General features: G+C 42.9%; 1 protein-coding gene across 21 annotated transcripts in view; it reads left to right on the top strand.

Annotated features, from left to right (window-relative positions):
- Nucleotides 1-14,858, top strand: part of ARHGAP10 (Rho GTPase activating protein 10) — a 301,184-nt gene that overhangs the window by 90,219 nt on the left and 196,107 nt on the right. For all 21 annotated transcript variants that reach the window (XM_064491268.1, XM_064491252.1, XM_064491357.1 and 18 more), the window contains exon 4: nucleotides 10,854-10,925. In XM_064491268.1, coding sequence (XP_064347338.1) covers nucleotides 10,854-10,925 — 72 coding nt within the window. The remainder of the gene's footprint in view (nucleotides 1-10,853; nucleotides 10,926-14,858) is intronic.

The raw sequence follows: 14,858 nt of genomic DNA, 5'->3' as shown, positions 1-14,858 counted from the left end.
TTCTTAGTGTTAAGATATTGAAGACACCATTAGCACCATGTTTTAATAGCAGAGAAAAAACAGAGTGTCTTACTATTGGTGGCATGTTAGATTGAGTGAAATACAGTCCTACAGTGGTGTTGGGAGTTGTTGGAAGTCCAGGGTAAGAGCGGGGGCCATGGCAGTATTGTGGAAAGAATATGGACTTTGAAGCAGTGGCAGCCGTGAGGCCCCCTCAGATCTCCCACTGCAGGGAGCAGAGTCGCCCATTGGGCCCCACTGCTATGAGGTTCCATCACTGTGTTGTAGGAAAGCTGGGCTTCCCATGTCTGCCTCTGGTCAGTGAGTGAGCACAGCGGGGGTGGGGTGGAGGTGTTGACTAAAGAGCTCATTCCTGGGGACCCTGGAGTCTTCTGGCAGGCAGCCTTGTGTCAAGGAGTCCCTGCTGGTCTTGCCGTATGTTCTCTGGACCCGCCCTGCAGTCTAGCACTTCCGTCTGTCCTGCCTCCTTCCCTGTGTCCTCCCCCTGGGGCCGGACCTGCACTGCCCTCAGGCAGCAATTCCAGCCTCCCTTGGCTCCCTCCCCCTTTTCTCTCGTTGATGTTTCCCCTAATGAATTTCTTGTATTTCTCCTCCTGTCTTGGTGTCTGCTTTTAGAGGACCTGGTCTAACACAGACGGCTCTGAAGAGAGGTACAGGGGACTCAGCACGGGCCTTCATGGTTCCCCTTATACCAGAAGCAGGAAATGCTGCCTTTAACCCAGAAACTTGATGCTTTATATTCTCTAAACCTGTGAGAGAACCCATCTTCATTCATAAAGCAAAGTTTCTTGAATATCTGTTAGGTGCTGGGAGTGTTCTAACAGCTGAGGATACAATGAGGAATTAGGTCCAGGATGAGTTGCTAAGCTGCTGGCTGCATAACGGAGAAGGAGTTACCAAGGGCCCTTCCACCCCGCCCACTCCCTTCCCTTCCCTTCCTGGCCATGCAGGAGCCCAGGCCTCACAGAAGGGCTGGAGAGCTGTCTTTGTCTTTGGGCAAAGGTGTGAGTGTTCTTTTCTGAACAGTTATCCTTTCTCTCTCTCTCTCTCCCTCCTTCTCTCTCATGGTTTCTTCCGTTTTTCTTAATTGATGTGCCATCAGTTACAACGTGTCAGTTTCTGGTGTGCCGCACGATGTCCCAGTCATGCATATACATACACATATTCATTTTCATATTTTTTTATTAAAGGTTATTATACGATATTGAATATAGTTCCCTGTGCTATACAGCAGAAACTTTTTTTAAAAACTATTTTTATATATAGTGGCTAACATTTGTAAATCTCAAACTCCCAAATTTATTCCTTCCCACCTCCTTTCCTCCATTAACCATAAGATTGTTTACTACGTCTGAGAGTCTGTTTCTGTTTTGTAGATGAGTTCATAGTGTCCTTTTTTCTTTTTTAGATTCCACATATGAATGATATCATATGGTATTTTTCTTTCTCTTCTGGCTTCCTTCACTTAGAATGATTATCTCTAGGTCCATCCATGTTGCTGCAAATGGCATTATTTTATTCTTTTTTTATGGCTGAGTAGTATTTCTCTCATGTTTTCTTGATTCAACAATTTATTGCATTATTACTTGTGAGGTTCCATTTCTGGCTGTGCCACTGTGTGTTACCATTCATTTCAGAAATTCAAATTTTCCTTTATGAAGCTAAAAAACCCAAAGTTCAAATTCTCTCATGGTATTGTTACAGTGTTCTGACAGGTGATCTTTCTCTCCTCTGGGGTTTTATTCCTTCTCATGATGTTCTGCCCAAGTATTTATTTTGTCTAAGAAATAGAAGCGAGGTCTTTATGTCCCTTGTACACAGAGGGAGTGAGGGTCAAGGTTAAATATCTGCACGTCCTTATTAGGGAAACTCACTCCTAATAAACCCAATAGCTTTGGTTTGAAGATTCCCAGTTTTTCCTAAATAGAATTTTAAAAATGTTAAATTTGGTTTAAATCTGAGTAATATCGGTACTTTCCTTTTTTGATTAATGTCCTTTGAAATTGATGCAACCTCCTCCCCCCACGCCCCAACAAATGCTAAGATACACATTTGTAGAAGATAGGCATTAAGTGAATCTTAATTTTGTGATACTTGGACCTAAATTTTTCTTTTCTTTGAGAGCTAGGTCATGGACAAATATTGAGTGTATTAACTCAGCAGAAGTTATCAGACCTTGAGCTCAAATCCTCTTGTTTTGTTAGGTTTCAAGCTATTCAGAGTTTAAGGTTGAAAGTTGATTAAAAACTTTTATTGGGGACTTTTTATTCTTGCACTGACTGTCTGAAAGCATAAGCATGGTAACTGAAGTAGTGAATTTGGAATATATATTTTACAAATTATGGTTCCCCAGCTTTTAAAAAATGAAATTACCATGGTCTGAAAGAGTCAGACATTCAGGGAACCATTTCATGTTAATTGGCTCCTAATTTTCAGATTTAAACTCTGCAGAATTAATTTCCAGTCCCTCTGCTCCTGTGTCCCAGTTAGGGCTATGTGTATGGCTTCATTAAGATGCTCTCTAGTTCTTAGCTGGTGAGTTTGAACTACTACCACTAGAAAATTTAATTTCATTTTACATTAATTTTTTTTTCTAACAGGAAGGATTAGCTGAGCTTGAGCTGTGCTTAAAAATAAAATATCATACAGGGGTTCATTTATTTTCAAGTCAAAATTGCTTCTAGCATGACGTCCTCTCCTCTTTTTACGTGTGTTAAGTAGATGGAGAGCGAGTATCATCCATCCTTCTTTGTAGCTGAGAATATTCAGGTAACAAAGGAGAATTGTTTTTTTTCCCCTATGATCCAAAAACAGAACTAGTTAGGGCAGAGCCCCAGTGAGAAAATATTGGCCTCCTATTTGTCACTGTGGCAGGGCTCTTTTAGTAAAACCAATTGTGAAGCTTTTTCTTTTTCTTTTTTTTTTTTTTTTTGCCAACATTAGAGTCTTTTGACTCTCTGTTCTTTTCCTTATTATTTTAGGTATTTAAAAAAGTGGAGGGACTTTATTGCCCATTTGAATTTTCTCATTAAGATTTTTTTTTTTTTTAGTGGAGGTACTGGGGATTGAACCCAGGACCTCATGCATGCTAAATACATGCTCTACCACTGAGCTTTACCTCCACCCCCCCCCCCCCATTAAGATTTGAGCCTAGATTGATGGGGGAAGGTACCAGACAGGGAGAGGCTGGCAAGGTGGAAAAAGACGTAGCAAAGGATGTGTGTGGATGGAGAGTAATCTAATTAATTAAAAGTGAATTGGTTTAATCAGGAGAAAAAAAGTCTTGTTTAGGAATATTGAGAAGAAAAGTACTGAAAGCAGTTTGAGATTGTTTAAGATTCTGAATTTTAAAAAATATTAGTCTGGATTCTCAGTTGCAAGGTCTAGCTATTCTGAACAGAAGAGGAATTTATTAAAGAATATTAGGTGGCTTAGGGTCTCTTTTTAAGTTTTTGGGAACCAGGAATGATGCCGAGTGTCTCACCAGAGCTGGGCTTGGAGGAGAGACAGTCACTGCTATTGCCACCAAGTGTGGACAGTACAGCACGACCGGCAGCACCACTGCCCCTGGTGGCTGTTGGCAGAACTGCTGCATCTGGAAACTAGTCCTTGCTAACACCCATCAGAATCTCTGTTCCCTGTTTTATTTTATTATTTTTTTTTTTGAAGCACTAGATTCCAAATCAAAATCTTGAGTGGGAGAATATAATTAGTGGGACTCTGACCAGATGCCAGTACCTCGCTGCCTGATGGCAGGGAAAGCAAGTGTCTGTTATATTGGAAGGTGGGTTTTGCTCTATTAGGTAGGAGAATTCCTAAAACGTAGGTAGGGGTTTCAAGTACCCGGTAGCCCAGAAGGACAGGTAACCAATACCCTAATGTTAATGCCTGATTGTAAGGTGACACCATTTTCCCGTGAAAAGATTTAACAAAAATTTTTGGGTAGCTTGAACTTAACACACTTTCAGGTAATCCTATCCACATCTGCTGGGTAATCAGACATATATATTCATTATTTAGTCTGTATTTAAAAATTAAAGCATCAGTGTATACTTGACAGATATTTTCCCTGTTTATTTCATGGGAAAGTTATTCCAGCTCTTGACATCTTTGACGTCAGTGTGCTTACCAGGAACACACTCTGAATTTTCCAGCACAGCTTTCCTCGTGGCCATATCAATCTGAGTTCTCGGAGACACAGCCCTTTAAAAAAATCTCTTTCTGATGCTTTATTTGGAAATTTTATCTCAAGCCACCAGTACCCCCTCACAGCACATTTGGCCAGTCTCAGTTAAAAATTTATCCATGAGATGTATTTTCATGACTTTCTTAATGTAACCACTTACCTTGTTCTTAGAACGACTGCAGTGAAATTACTGAACACTTAAAATGTTGAGGTCATCTCCAGAATAATGACTAAATCTCTTTAAGCTTCTTAGGGTCCCCTTGTTTTTGTAACCCAGACCCATTTGTGATCTCTAAGCCACTGAAACTAGATGTGACTGGGGTCATTATAGGCTAAGATTCCTCAAAAACTTCTGTGTTCATCAAAATAATGGAAAGCGCACCCCTTCAGGATACTGTAAGAATTCTCATATAGGCTGAGTCCCTTTTTTCCTAAGGGGCAATTTTGGGAAATGTACTCCTTATGTTCAGATATTTGTAAGTGTTCCTTGGCACCCTTTCTCAAGGTTCTGTTTCAAGGAAAAATAAGAAATATGTCTTTGCTGAATGATTTCTTTGCTGCTGTTCTTGACACTGGGACTGGAAAGTAAGAGTCTTCCCTTTAGTCTGATGAAACAGGGAGGTATCTGGAAGGTCATGGGAGAAAACAGTGGAAGTTCTCCTTTGCTCTCTGATTACACATTCCTCTGGGGTCAAGAGCACTTGGAATCCAGGCTTAAAATAACGAGGGCCGTGGGGAATGGACTTAATTCCTTCTGTTTCATTAGACTCTGTGCTTGTGAGTACGGAGTGATTAGGAAGGCAGCATGTAGCGCCTCTACTGGCGTATTCATTGTCTGACCTGGACGGAGACTTTAAAAAATTACTAAAGATAATCATAGGATGTAGTTCCGCCTTTGTGACCCTTTATGCTGAATAGAGGTCTCTGGTCCTAAGCCCCATTCTCTTTTGAATTGACATCAGAATTTAGCCTTTGATCTCAAACTTGGGGGAATTTAAAGCAGCAGCAGCAGTTGCTCCCCACAGTAGAGTCCTGTTCTCTCTGGTTGCCTGTGGTTGTCTCTAGATTCTCAGCTCCAGCTCCAACTGTAGAGGGAGGTGACGATACCATCCTACCTTGCCTTTCTTTTTTAGACATTTAAGTTCTCATCTCCAGACGTCTTACAAAAGGGATTTCAGACTTGACTAGTGGTGGGGGGAAATTAATCCTTCCAACTCTTAGGTAATAATCTTCTTCTCTTACTTTGGATGGTGAAGTTCTGATGATTCTGTGGCTTGCCATCCTAGCGCCATAAGGCAATGCTGAAGTGTATTTTGTGATTCTGCCTCTCCCAGCTCACATGGAATCCCAGAATCATACAGATGGGTAGGACCTCAGGGTTCTCCCAGGCCAACTTCCTCCTCATGTAGGAATCTGCAGTAGTGTCCTGGGACACTGGTCATCTTGCTTCTGCTTGCTGATGTGGAAGGAGCGGAGGGGTGGTGGTGTCACACTGCCTTGCTGTGTCCATTGTAGTTTTTATTGTGTTCCTCTTGATGGCGAACCCAGATCAGCTCTATCGCTTTTTCTCTGTTAGACCTGGTTTTGTCCTCTTCAGGCAAATCAAAATGATTTTTTCTTTTCTCATATGGTACCCTTTTAATTATTTGAAGACAGCTTTCATCGTGTTCCCTTTAAATGTTCTCTTTCTCCACAGTCCAATTGAACACCTCTTTTTTTTTTGTTCTTCAACCGATTCTTTCTAAACCTTTTTAGCATTGTGATCTCGCATCCCTGCTTTGCCCCAGTTAAAGAATATCTCTTCTAAAATTTGGTGACCACACTGTTGAGATTGGTTCTGATCTTCTGGGACACAGTTGAATGATGTCCTTGTTTGCATTTGAACAATATGTTACCTTTGTATGTGCTCATGATCTTCCAAGGGCAATTTGTGACAGCTTTATTAGTTCATGTTGTACTTTCATTTAAGTCACATTTTTAGGGGCTAAAGCCACCGTTAAAGTCCACTATAAAATTCACATGAGCTGTTGTCAAGACTGGAGCATTCACCTTTGAGCGCTGAAGTCTGGTAGACTGCTTATCCCCAGCAGCTTCAGTGGCACCACTCTTGAATTCTTTCAGCTCGAGAGCTTCTTGAACTGTGATTCTCGCACCCAGGATCCGACCTTCCTTCCCAACTTGTGATGCCCTGCAGATATGTAAATGTGTATTTTAAAAATACACAATCAGGTGAGAGTAAGAAGAGCATCTTATGGTGTGATGCTCCCAATGGTTCTCTTAGGCAGGGTGCAGTCAGCCACAGCCCATGGGCCAAACCCGCCTCGCCTCCTGTTGTTATAAATGAGATTTTGTTGGAACACAGCCACTCTCAGTTGTTTATATTACTACATATGACTGTTTTTGTGCTACAGTGGCAGAGCTGAGTAGTTGCATCGGAGGCCCTGTGGCTCAAAGCCTGAATTATTTACTACTTGACTTTTTATAGAAAAAGTTGACGGAGCCCTGCTGTAAGGTGAGACCAACTTATTGAGATGTTTGTTATGTTAATACAAATGTTCATGTCAGTATATTCTGTTTGTAAGCAAGACTATCCAAAACTCTTTCCAAGGCTCAGTCACAAGGCTTTTTGTGCTTTTTAAAAAAAAATATGTGGCTGGTTCAAGTATTTTATGGGAAAAAATATGGTTACATAGTATTATATGTATGGTTGTAAAGTCATATTCTATATTTGCTTTCTCTCTCAATTATCTGATTGATCTCTAAAGCGTTAGCATTGGAAAGCTTTTCTCCGTATTATTACTTCTGCTGTCTCTTTCAAATCTGAAGCTTTCCCCATCAGAAACTGCCTTAGAGTTGGTTTTAGGGGCAGTCCCCAGGTGGGGCAGGCATTTGTCTCTGGGGAAGAAGAGTCATGTTTTGGGACTAGAAAACTTCCATGACACTTATTACTAACAAATATTATACAATACTTCTGTGAAATTATGAAAGGAACCAAGAGATTCCATGGAGTCTCCACTCTGTTTTGAGAGAAAGGGGAAGACAATCTTTGTTGTTCAACCTGCACTTCCTGGCTCTGAAGCCTTTAGCAGCTACTTTGTGATTTTGTTCTTGAGTAGAATGTCTAAGGTTCAATTCAGAAGTCACACAGTCAGACTTTCTTAAAGAAGGCAAATGATCATGAATTATAAATTAAAGAAAACTTTTTAAATTAAAACATTCTTTTGTTAAAGAATTACAGTGGTATCTGTCCCAATGACTTCTTTCTTTGCTTTGGAAATTGGTTTATTGACCTGCAAACAGCCCTAATGTGGGCCCTTGGAAGTCACACAGATATTGCACTGGATTAATTCTCCAAGTGAAGGACAGATATAAAAGTGCTCAGGTGGCATCTCTGTGGCCTGGTCCTTTTGTGAAGGACAGTGTTCACTCCAGAGTCTGGAGTTTCAGGGTTTGAATTTTAAAAGGTCTTCACATAGCCCTGTTATTGATGCCCACGCTGAGCATTTACTGAGCATTTTTTTTTTTTTTAATATTTTTTTGGGAGTGGGGAGGTAATTAGGTACTTTGGCTGGTTGGTTGACTTACAGATTTACTTACCTACCTAGGGTACTGGCGATTGAACCAAGACCTTGTGCATGCTAAGCACGTGTTCTACCCCCTGAGCTACACCTTCCCCTCTTACTGAGCATTTCTGCGGCCTGTTGTGATGGCTAGCGGAGCCCACTGGATCTCTTCAGCTTCCTCCCCCGATTCCTGACTTCCGGGGCTTCAGTGACACTGAACAGCTGCTTGGCTGTTCCATGCCCTGGGGCTGCTGCTCTCCTGTCTCTCCAGGAGAGCCTTTCTTATCCTTTGCCTGGAGAACTCCTGTGCCCCATTTCAGGCTCAGGTCTGCATTATCGCTTCAAGAAGTCTTCTCTTACCCGGGTGGCTTCCTCCTCCATGTGGCTCCCCCACAGGCTCGGTGTGTCCTGGTCCCCTGCCTTCACTCACCCCTCCATCCACTTCTTTGTTCTTAATGCCCCGGGCACACTGGCCTTTTGCTGTTTCCTAAAGTGCTCTGTCTCCTCCCCTCCATCCTTGGCCTCAGTTGGTTTCAGGCTGCTGTTCCCCTTGATCTTTGCACCACTGATCCCTTCTCATCTTTCAGATGTTGCTCAAACTTCTTTGATGAAGCCCCCCACCTCACCCCAGCCCATTTCTCCTAGTGTCTCCTCTGATAAATTTCTCACCGTAGCCCTGCTTTTCTCCATTCGAAGGAATTATGACAATTTGCAATTTGCAATTACATGTCGACTCGTGTGTTCGTATCTGTTGTCTGTCTTCCGTAGGAGATGGTGGGTTCCCCGAGGCCGGGGCCCGCACTTGTGCCGTTCATAGTCCTGTCTTTAGTACCCAACACTGAGTATCCTGCAGGTGCTTGTTTCATGACATACAGAGTTGACTGAGACAGCACCTTGGAATGGGGAGGTACCTGTCTGGTACTTTGGTCCGGTGCTGTATGGTGGTTAGGCTTGGGCTCCCACGTACCAGATAGTGGAGCCTCCTTCCTCTGTGAACTTGAGCAGTTATCAGCCCCGTGATCCCCGCATGGAACTTGATTCCTGCATGGACCATGTATCTGTCATGTGTAGGTTTATTCAGGAACACTAGTAGACAGGTGTGGAGTCCTAGGGAATGATGCCCTCAATTGCCAATAGGCACGTGCCTTCAGGTATGCTGAAACCTCGTGTGTTGATTGAATTGCCTCTAAAGTGCATGGGGGAACCTCTCGTATCTGCTTTCCTGGGTGGAACCTGGAGCCTTCCGTGCTGAGTCGTCAGGGTTCCTGGCATGTGCTGCTGTCCGTGCTCTGTCCTGGGTACACAGGACTCTGGTTGGCCCTTGTAGGTCACGTGGCCTGTAACGTACAGAGGAGAGAATTGAAGGTGATCCCTTTCCCTTGACTAGTTATTCGCACTTAATTCTTCCTGTTGCCTCAATTCTTTGATACCCAAGTAGCAAATTGTCAGGGTGGGAGTGAGTGGAACCCAGAGGCTGGCCTAGGGAAGAGAGTTCCGGCTCTGGGCATCTCGAGTGTGGACATGATCACTTTTTTGAGGATTCCTCATCTCATGGGACCAGTGGTCTCTGAGAGAAACCCTCACATAATGCAACACTGCAGAGGAGCCTGTGGTTAAATTAAGAATCCTTTCCTGGTCTCAGTCACTAATTTTTTCTCTTGTAATTTTGAGCTTGGATTTCTGGGGGCCCTTTTTTTTTCTTTTGGTGAAAAAAGGGATGGCACATTGTTAAGTGTTTGGAGGTTTCCTCTTCTGTTCTGACTATTTCTGGTAATGGTGAAACATCACGACTCACCAGCATATTGTGGTTAAAAGCATTCTGAGAAAGATAATCTCTCGTACTGTTGCGGAAAAATGTATTGTAGCTCAGTGTTACAGCTCAGTTGTGACAGCAACCTGGATCCGGGCGAGAGACCAAGCAGCACTCGGAGAGTTGGAGAACTCAGATTTATTACGCCAACGGGCCCAGAAGAGTTAACGCTTCAAGCTCTGAACCCCGTCTGTAGGTTTACACAGGCCTTTTATAGGCTGCCAGTTTTACACTTTGCAACATCATATGCAAAAAAAGTACAACAGAAGTTGACCAACCAGGAACAAGCTTTGTAGAAATAGCTCAATCAGGAGTGTGCTCCATGCAAATGAAGTACTACAAATGGGCCAATCAGAAGTCAGGGAAGTGGACCAATCAGAAGTGAGAGTAATAACCAATCAGGAGTGAAGGAAATAACCAATCAGAAGTTAGCTCAGGGAACCAATAGAATTCTAGGTGTAAGCCGCTTTAGAGGCAAAGAGTGAGCTAGAGCCTCTGGGCCAGGGAACCGGACAGTGCTAAGAGGAGAGCAGCGGCCCTGCGTTAGGGGTCCTGCTGATCTTTTTATGGGGCTTCCTGCCTCAGTACCCGCATTATCAGCATCGTTGGTTGTAGATTCTATCTTAAAATGACAAGTCCCAAACCAGCCAGTAGAAGGATGTGCCAGGGTGTGCGCGGAGCCTTGGGTGGTCCCTGCTGGGGTGACCTCCCTTTGTGTCCTGTAAGGACGACTGCCTGTCCTGAGCTGTGGTGACTCTGCTTTGCGGACATACTCTAAAGAGCCTTAGGGGGAGTTTTCAGGGATGAAGCGCCATCAAGCAGATTTAAACTGGTAGCCACCAACCTCGCCCTTTGCATAATGTAGTCTGATAGCTAATAAAAAAGGAATGTAATTGACTTTTAAATGTGGAGGAGGAGGAGAGGAAAAAAATCTCAAACAGAAGTGTTCTGTTAACGAACCTGATAGCCCCCTTTGTTATTCAGACAAGCCCCTCGCTCTTTCCCCCCCCGAAGAAAGGGCTGTGTTGGGGCTGGATTGCACATTTCCTTGGCACTTTGCCCCACCGCCTCTTCCCTGAAAATGTTTATGGAGATCTGGTATGTTAATAAATTTAGAAGTGAGTTAATGGTTGCCTTGGCAGGGGAAGAGAAAGCGCTGAAATGTGTTGTTCATTTCATTTCTGGGCGGGTTGGGAGAGGGAAATGAAACACACATTTTTTTTACTCTTTGGAAACCTAATACTGTGCTCTTTTGTTACCGCCCTTGTTCTAGGCATTAAGTGTAACCGAAACCCTGATTAAACCCTTGGAGAAATTCAGAAAAGAGCAACTTGGAGCCGTCAAGGTTTGTGTCTCATTTGAGTTCACTTGTAAACAGAAAACATCCACAGAGCCTACCCTCTGTTCACATTTGGCAGCTTTGAAGGAGATGTCGGAGTCAACTGTCTGTTGTTTTATGTTTTAAATGTGCTTTTTTTTCCCCTTTGGGGGATGTGACATGGAGAACAAAACAAAAACACCTGGACAGGATGATAAACCCTGTTGTAATTGTCGTTGGCTACACCTTTCCATATAGAGTTTTAGAAGTAACTTTAAGCCAACAACGCATTGACTCCGAGTGGAAGCATCTTGACTCTGCAGGGAGGGCATTTATTTTATGGTGGAGGGTAGCTTTAGTCTAGGGTTTGCGATTAGAACGCTGCTACACCATCATGCCGTTGAGACTGGAAAGAGAACGTTAGGTTATTGGGATGTATTTCCTTCAGTGTAACACAGATTTATCACGTTTCCCTTACGTTCCAGTCGTGTTATGGGCGCTGGGGATTCAAAGGTGAACGAATCACAGACTCTACACTCAGAGATCTGGGATGTGGCCAGGATTTCTGGGAATAACACAGCGACTTTGCCACAGGGAGCCTGGGATATATTTAGCCACTTCTAAAGTTTGCGAACTGAGCTTTGAAATGATCTCAGAGAAATAATTTCCACCAGCCTTTCCTGAATGCTGTGCATATACTCAAGGGAGGAGAGGTAGCGTTTGTGTGTCGTTGACCATGTTTGGCTCGGCCCAAGGAGAAGGGGGGGAACATCAGTTTTCAGTAGGGAAGTGAGTTTTTGTATCTGTATTTTTTCCCCCTCCATCTGCCTTGGGAATGTGAGGGGTTTTTGTTTTGTTTTGTTTTTCTTTGTCTTCATAAACAAACTATTAAAATCCTTTTTACAAATAAACATTGTGGCCTCCACTGCTGTAGCTGTATAGATGGGCCCAGAGAGGGCCAGGTGTTCAGTTGCTGTTTACAGAATCAGTTCTCCTTTAGGTGACTTGTTCACATATTAGATACTTCTTTTTGGCATGATATTTTACAGTTTTTGTGAAGGGCGGTGTTTTGAGGGGAGGTCAGTGGGGGTACCCCGAAGTCCTCTTCCTGGGATGGTTTGCCGAGCTGCATGAGGCTGGTGTGTGTCTGCTGGCTTCGAAGCAGGATGTTGGAGGTCTGGTTTCATGTCTATGACCTTTGGCAAGTAACTGGCTTTAGTTTCTTACCTGTAAGGGTGAAGGACCTGGGATCTGACCGCTCCATTTTGCAGTCTTACGATTCTGTTCTCTCTGATATTAGGCTGTTTTAAAGCTTGAACATCTTGGTTCTTTTAATGTTTCCTTGGCAGGTACTAAATGCAGACATTTCTAATTTTTCTCATTTTAATGGGATGATGGTGGTGGTGGATGAAGATTATATTATGGAAATGAAAAATGAATGTGACTTCATTAATAAATATATTTTTCTTTTTATTTACCTCCTGGGTTTTTATAAATTTCCAAGCTCAGATTTTCTATCAACTCCCATTTTTCCCCAGACTTTTCCAGCTTCTGATGTGCTTGTTCAAAGTACAGTCGACCCTTGAACAACATGGATTTGAACTGTGTGGGTCCACTTACACGTGGGTATTTGTCAGTTGTAAATGCTACAGCACTGCAAGCTCTGCGGGTGGTGGAGTCCGCAGATGTGGACCTGGGGTGCTGAGGACCTACTCAAAGTTGTATTTGGATTTTTGATGTCTTGAAGGTTGGTGGCCCTCACGCCCGTGTTGTTCCAGGGTCAGTGGTTATATCCTACAAAGCAACTTGCAAAATAAATGCCCATATTCAAAGGTTAAATTATTTTAGTACTTTTAGTCTATGCTGTGAGCTGTTTAGTGGCCAGATTCTGTCCTGCAGTCCCATGTCTTTATTTATTCATTGTTTCCCTGGCCTCAGGCTGAGTTTACCCAGCACGCTTGTTCAGTGCAGCGTGTGTGTTGGCGATCACACCTGTTGTTTCCTTCAAGGAGGTCTGTGGTTCTGAGTCACAGGGAGAACCCTTTTCCCCCCCACTGGCAGTTTTGTGTGTTATAGTAGTAACAGCAGGGAAAGGCAGTGTTCCAGGTTATATAGCGGTATATAAGCACCTGTCTCTTTGATTAGACTGTTAAATCTTTAAGAGAAGAGACTACGCTGTGTCTTTATTTTCCATCAGACTCCACTCTTACTGTATACGATATCTAATAAATTAGCCAGTTCTACTGATAATTCTGGAAGAACCAGGATGGGGTTTGTATTCTAGATGTTTGATGACTTTCTACTTCTTTGCTTCCTAAACATCAATCATATTTGTTTTTAAGTGTGAAATTTTCTTTATTATAAGATGACTCTGCATTGAAAATGGTGCTAAACAGCTCTTAAACAGCATTTTAAAAATAACATTGACATTCACTGGGGTGATTAGCAGCTGCCACAGAGGCTCCAAACCATGAACCAGACATTTAACTTGGAGCAAAAAGGAAAGAAATAGAAAGAAAAAGCAAGCAAATAAAGACAAGTAAAAACATTCAGATAATCAGAAAGACATCTGTGGACACATCAACAGCAGGTTTACCGGCACAGGCACTGTGGGCATCCAGAGCAGGCTTTGGAAAACGAATTGTTAAACTAACAGAGGTTTTTTGATAGGCTGTTTGTGACGGTTGAAAGAACTTTAGGTTCAGAATCAGACAAACTCAGGTTTAATCCCTGGCTTTGCTGATCACTAACTTTAGACAAATTACCTAATCTTTGTGATAATCAGTGAACTCATTGCAAAAGAGGACAATAACCCAGGATTCCTGGATGACTGGAAGGGATGTAGAGAGAACGCCTCGCGCACTGCTGAAATCACAGCCGAGAGTGAGAGCAGTAATGGAAAGGGAACCGTGCTGGTGGTGGCAGTGGGAGTAAATGTCCTAATGCCATCTTAGCAATCATACAGAGCATCCATCAATCGTATTTTGACACACATATGTTCTTGTTCCACTAGTTTCCTGACTTAACGTGGGGTCCTTAAACATAACTTTATTCTCTTAGGCTAAAATTCTTTTTTTAAACAACGACAAGCAGTTTTCATGTGGGGAGGGAAAAAAAAGTCTTTAAAAGCTGACCACAGCAGAATGCTTAAGATATTCCTGTCAAAATGTTTATCTTGTCTTTTCTCTTCTCCTTTTCCCCATCTGGGGCTGTCCGGCCCTTTGCCTTTCTCTGGAAGCTCTCTCAGTTCCTTTTACTTCTTTCTCTAGTTTCTAGAATCCCAGTGACATGTTTCACTTGTGGGCTGAATGTCATCTGAACCACCAGGTGGTTTTTGTAAACTGGATTTTTGAAAAGCCCCCAGGTCTTCTTTTCTGCTTCCATTTGGATATGTTCTCCTTCCGTCATGCCTGTTTATTTTGGGCTTAACCCTCCATACTGGAGGCTCTGCCACATTTTCTCACGTGCCTGCCAGGAGCTTGTCTTAGTTTAAAGAGCCCTGTTTCCCACTGCAGGACCGAAACCGATCTGTGCTGGGTCACAGCCACTTCCAGTTCAGGGTTCCTCGCTCAGCTCTTACCTCCGCTGAAGCTCTGTCCCTTCCACAGGAGCTGGTCACTTATTCCCAAGGGTCGGCACAGCAATTGGTCCATAATTATCGCTCCTTAAATGTTGTTTTCGCCACAGGAAACTAATACAGGTACCAGACAGCATCAGAGCCAAAGGCATCATATAAAAACTCTGGGAAACACCAGAGTTTGCTCAGAGTTTCAGTGGGAGAATTGAAACTTACTTTCTCTGAAAACAGCTGTGTGCAAATATCAAACGGTTACAACCACCTGATATTGACAATTCATAGAGCCTATTCAAATACTGTCTTGTAAAGAGCCAGTTACTGTTTTATTCAATAGAATTAAAAAAAAATTTAACCAAAGGGTTAAAAAGTGTTGATTTCATAAA

Source organism: Camelus dromedarius, chromosome 1, assembly GCF_036321535.1.
Source record: "Camelus dromedarius isolate mCamDro1 chromosome 1, mCamDro1.pat, whole genome shotgun sequence".
NCBI lineage: Eukaryota > Metazoa > Chordata > Mammalia > Artiodactyla > Camelidae > Camelus > Camelus dromedarius.
Note: the sequence above shows the minus strand (reverse complement) of the source record. Positions and strands in the feature narration are given on the sequence as shown.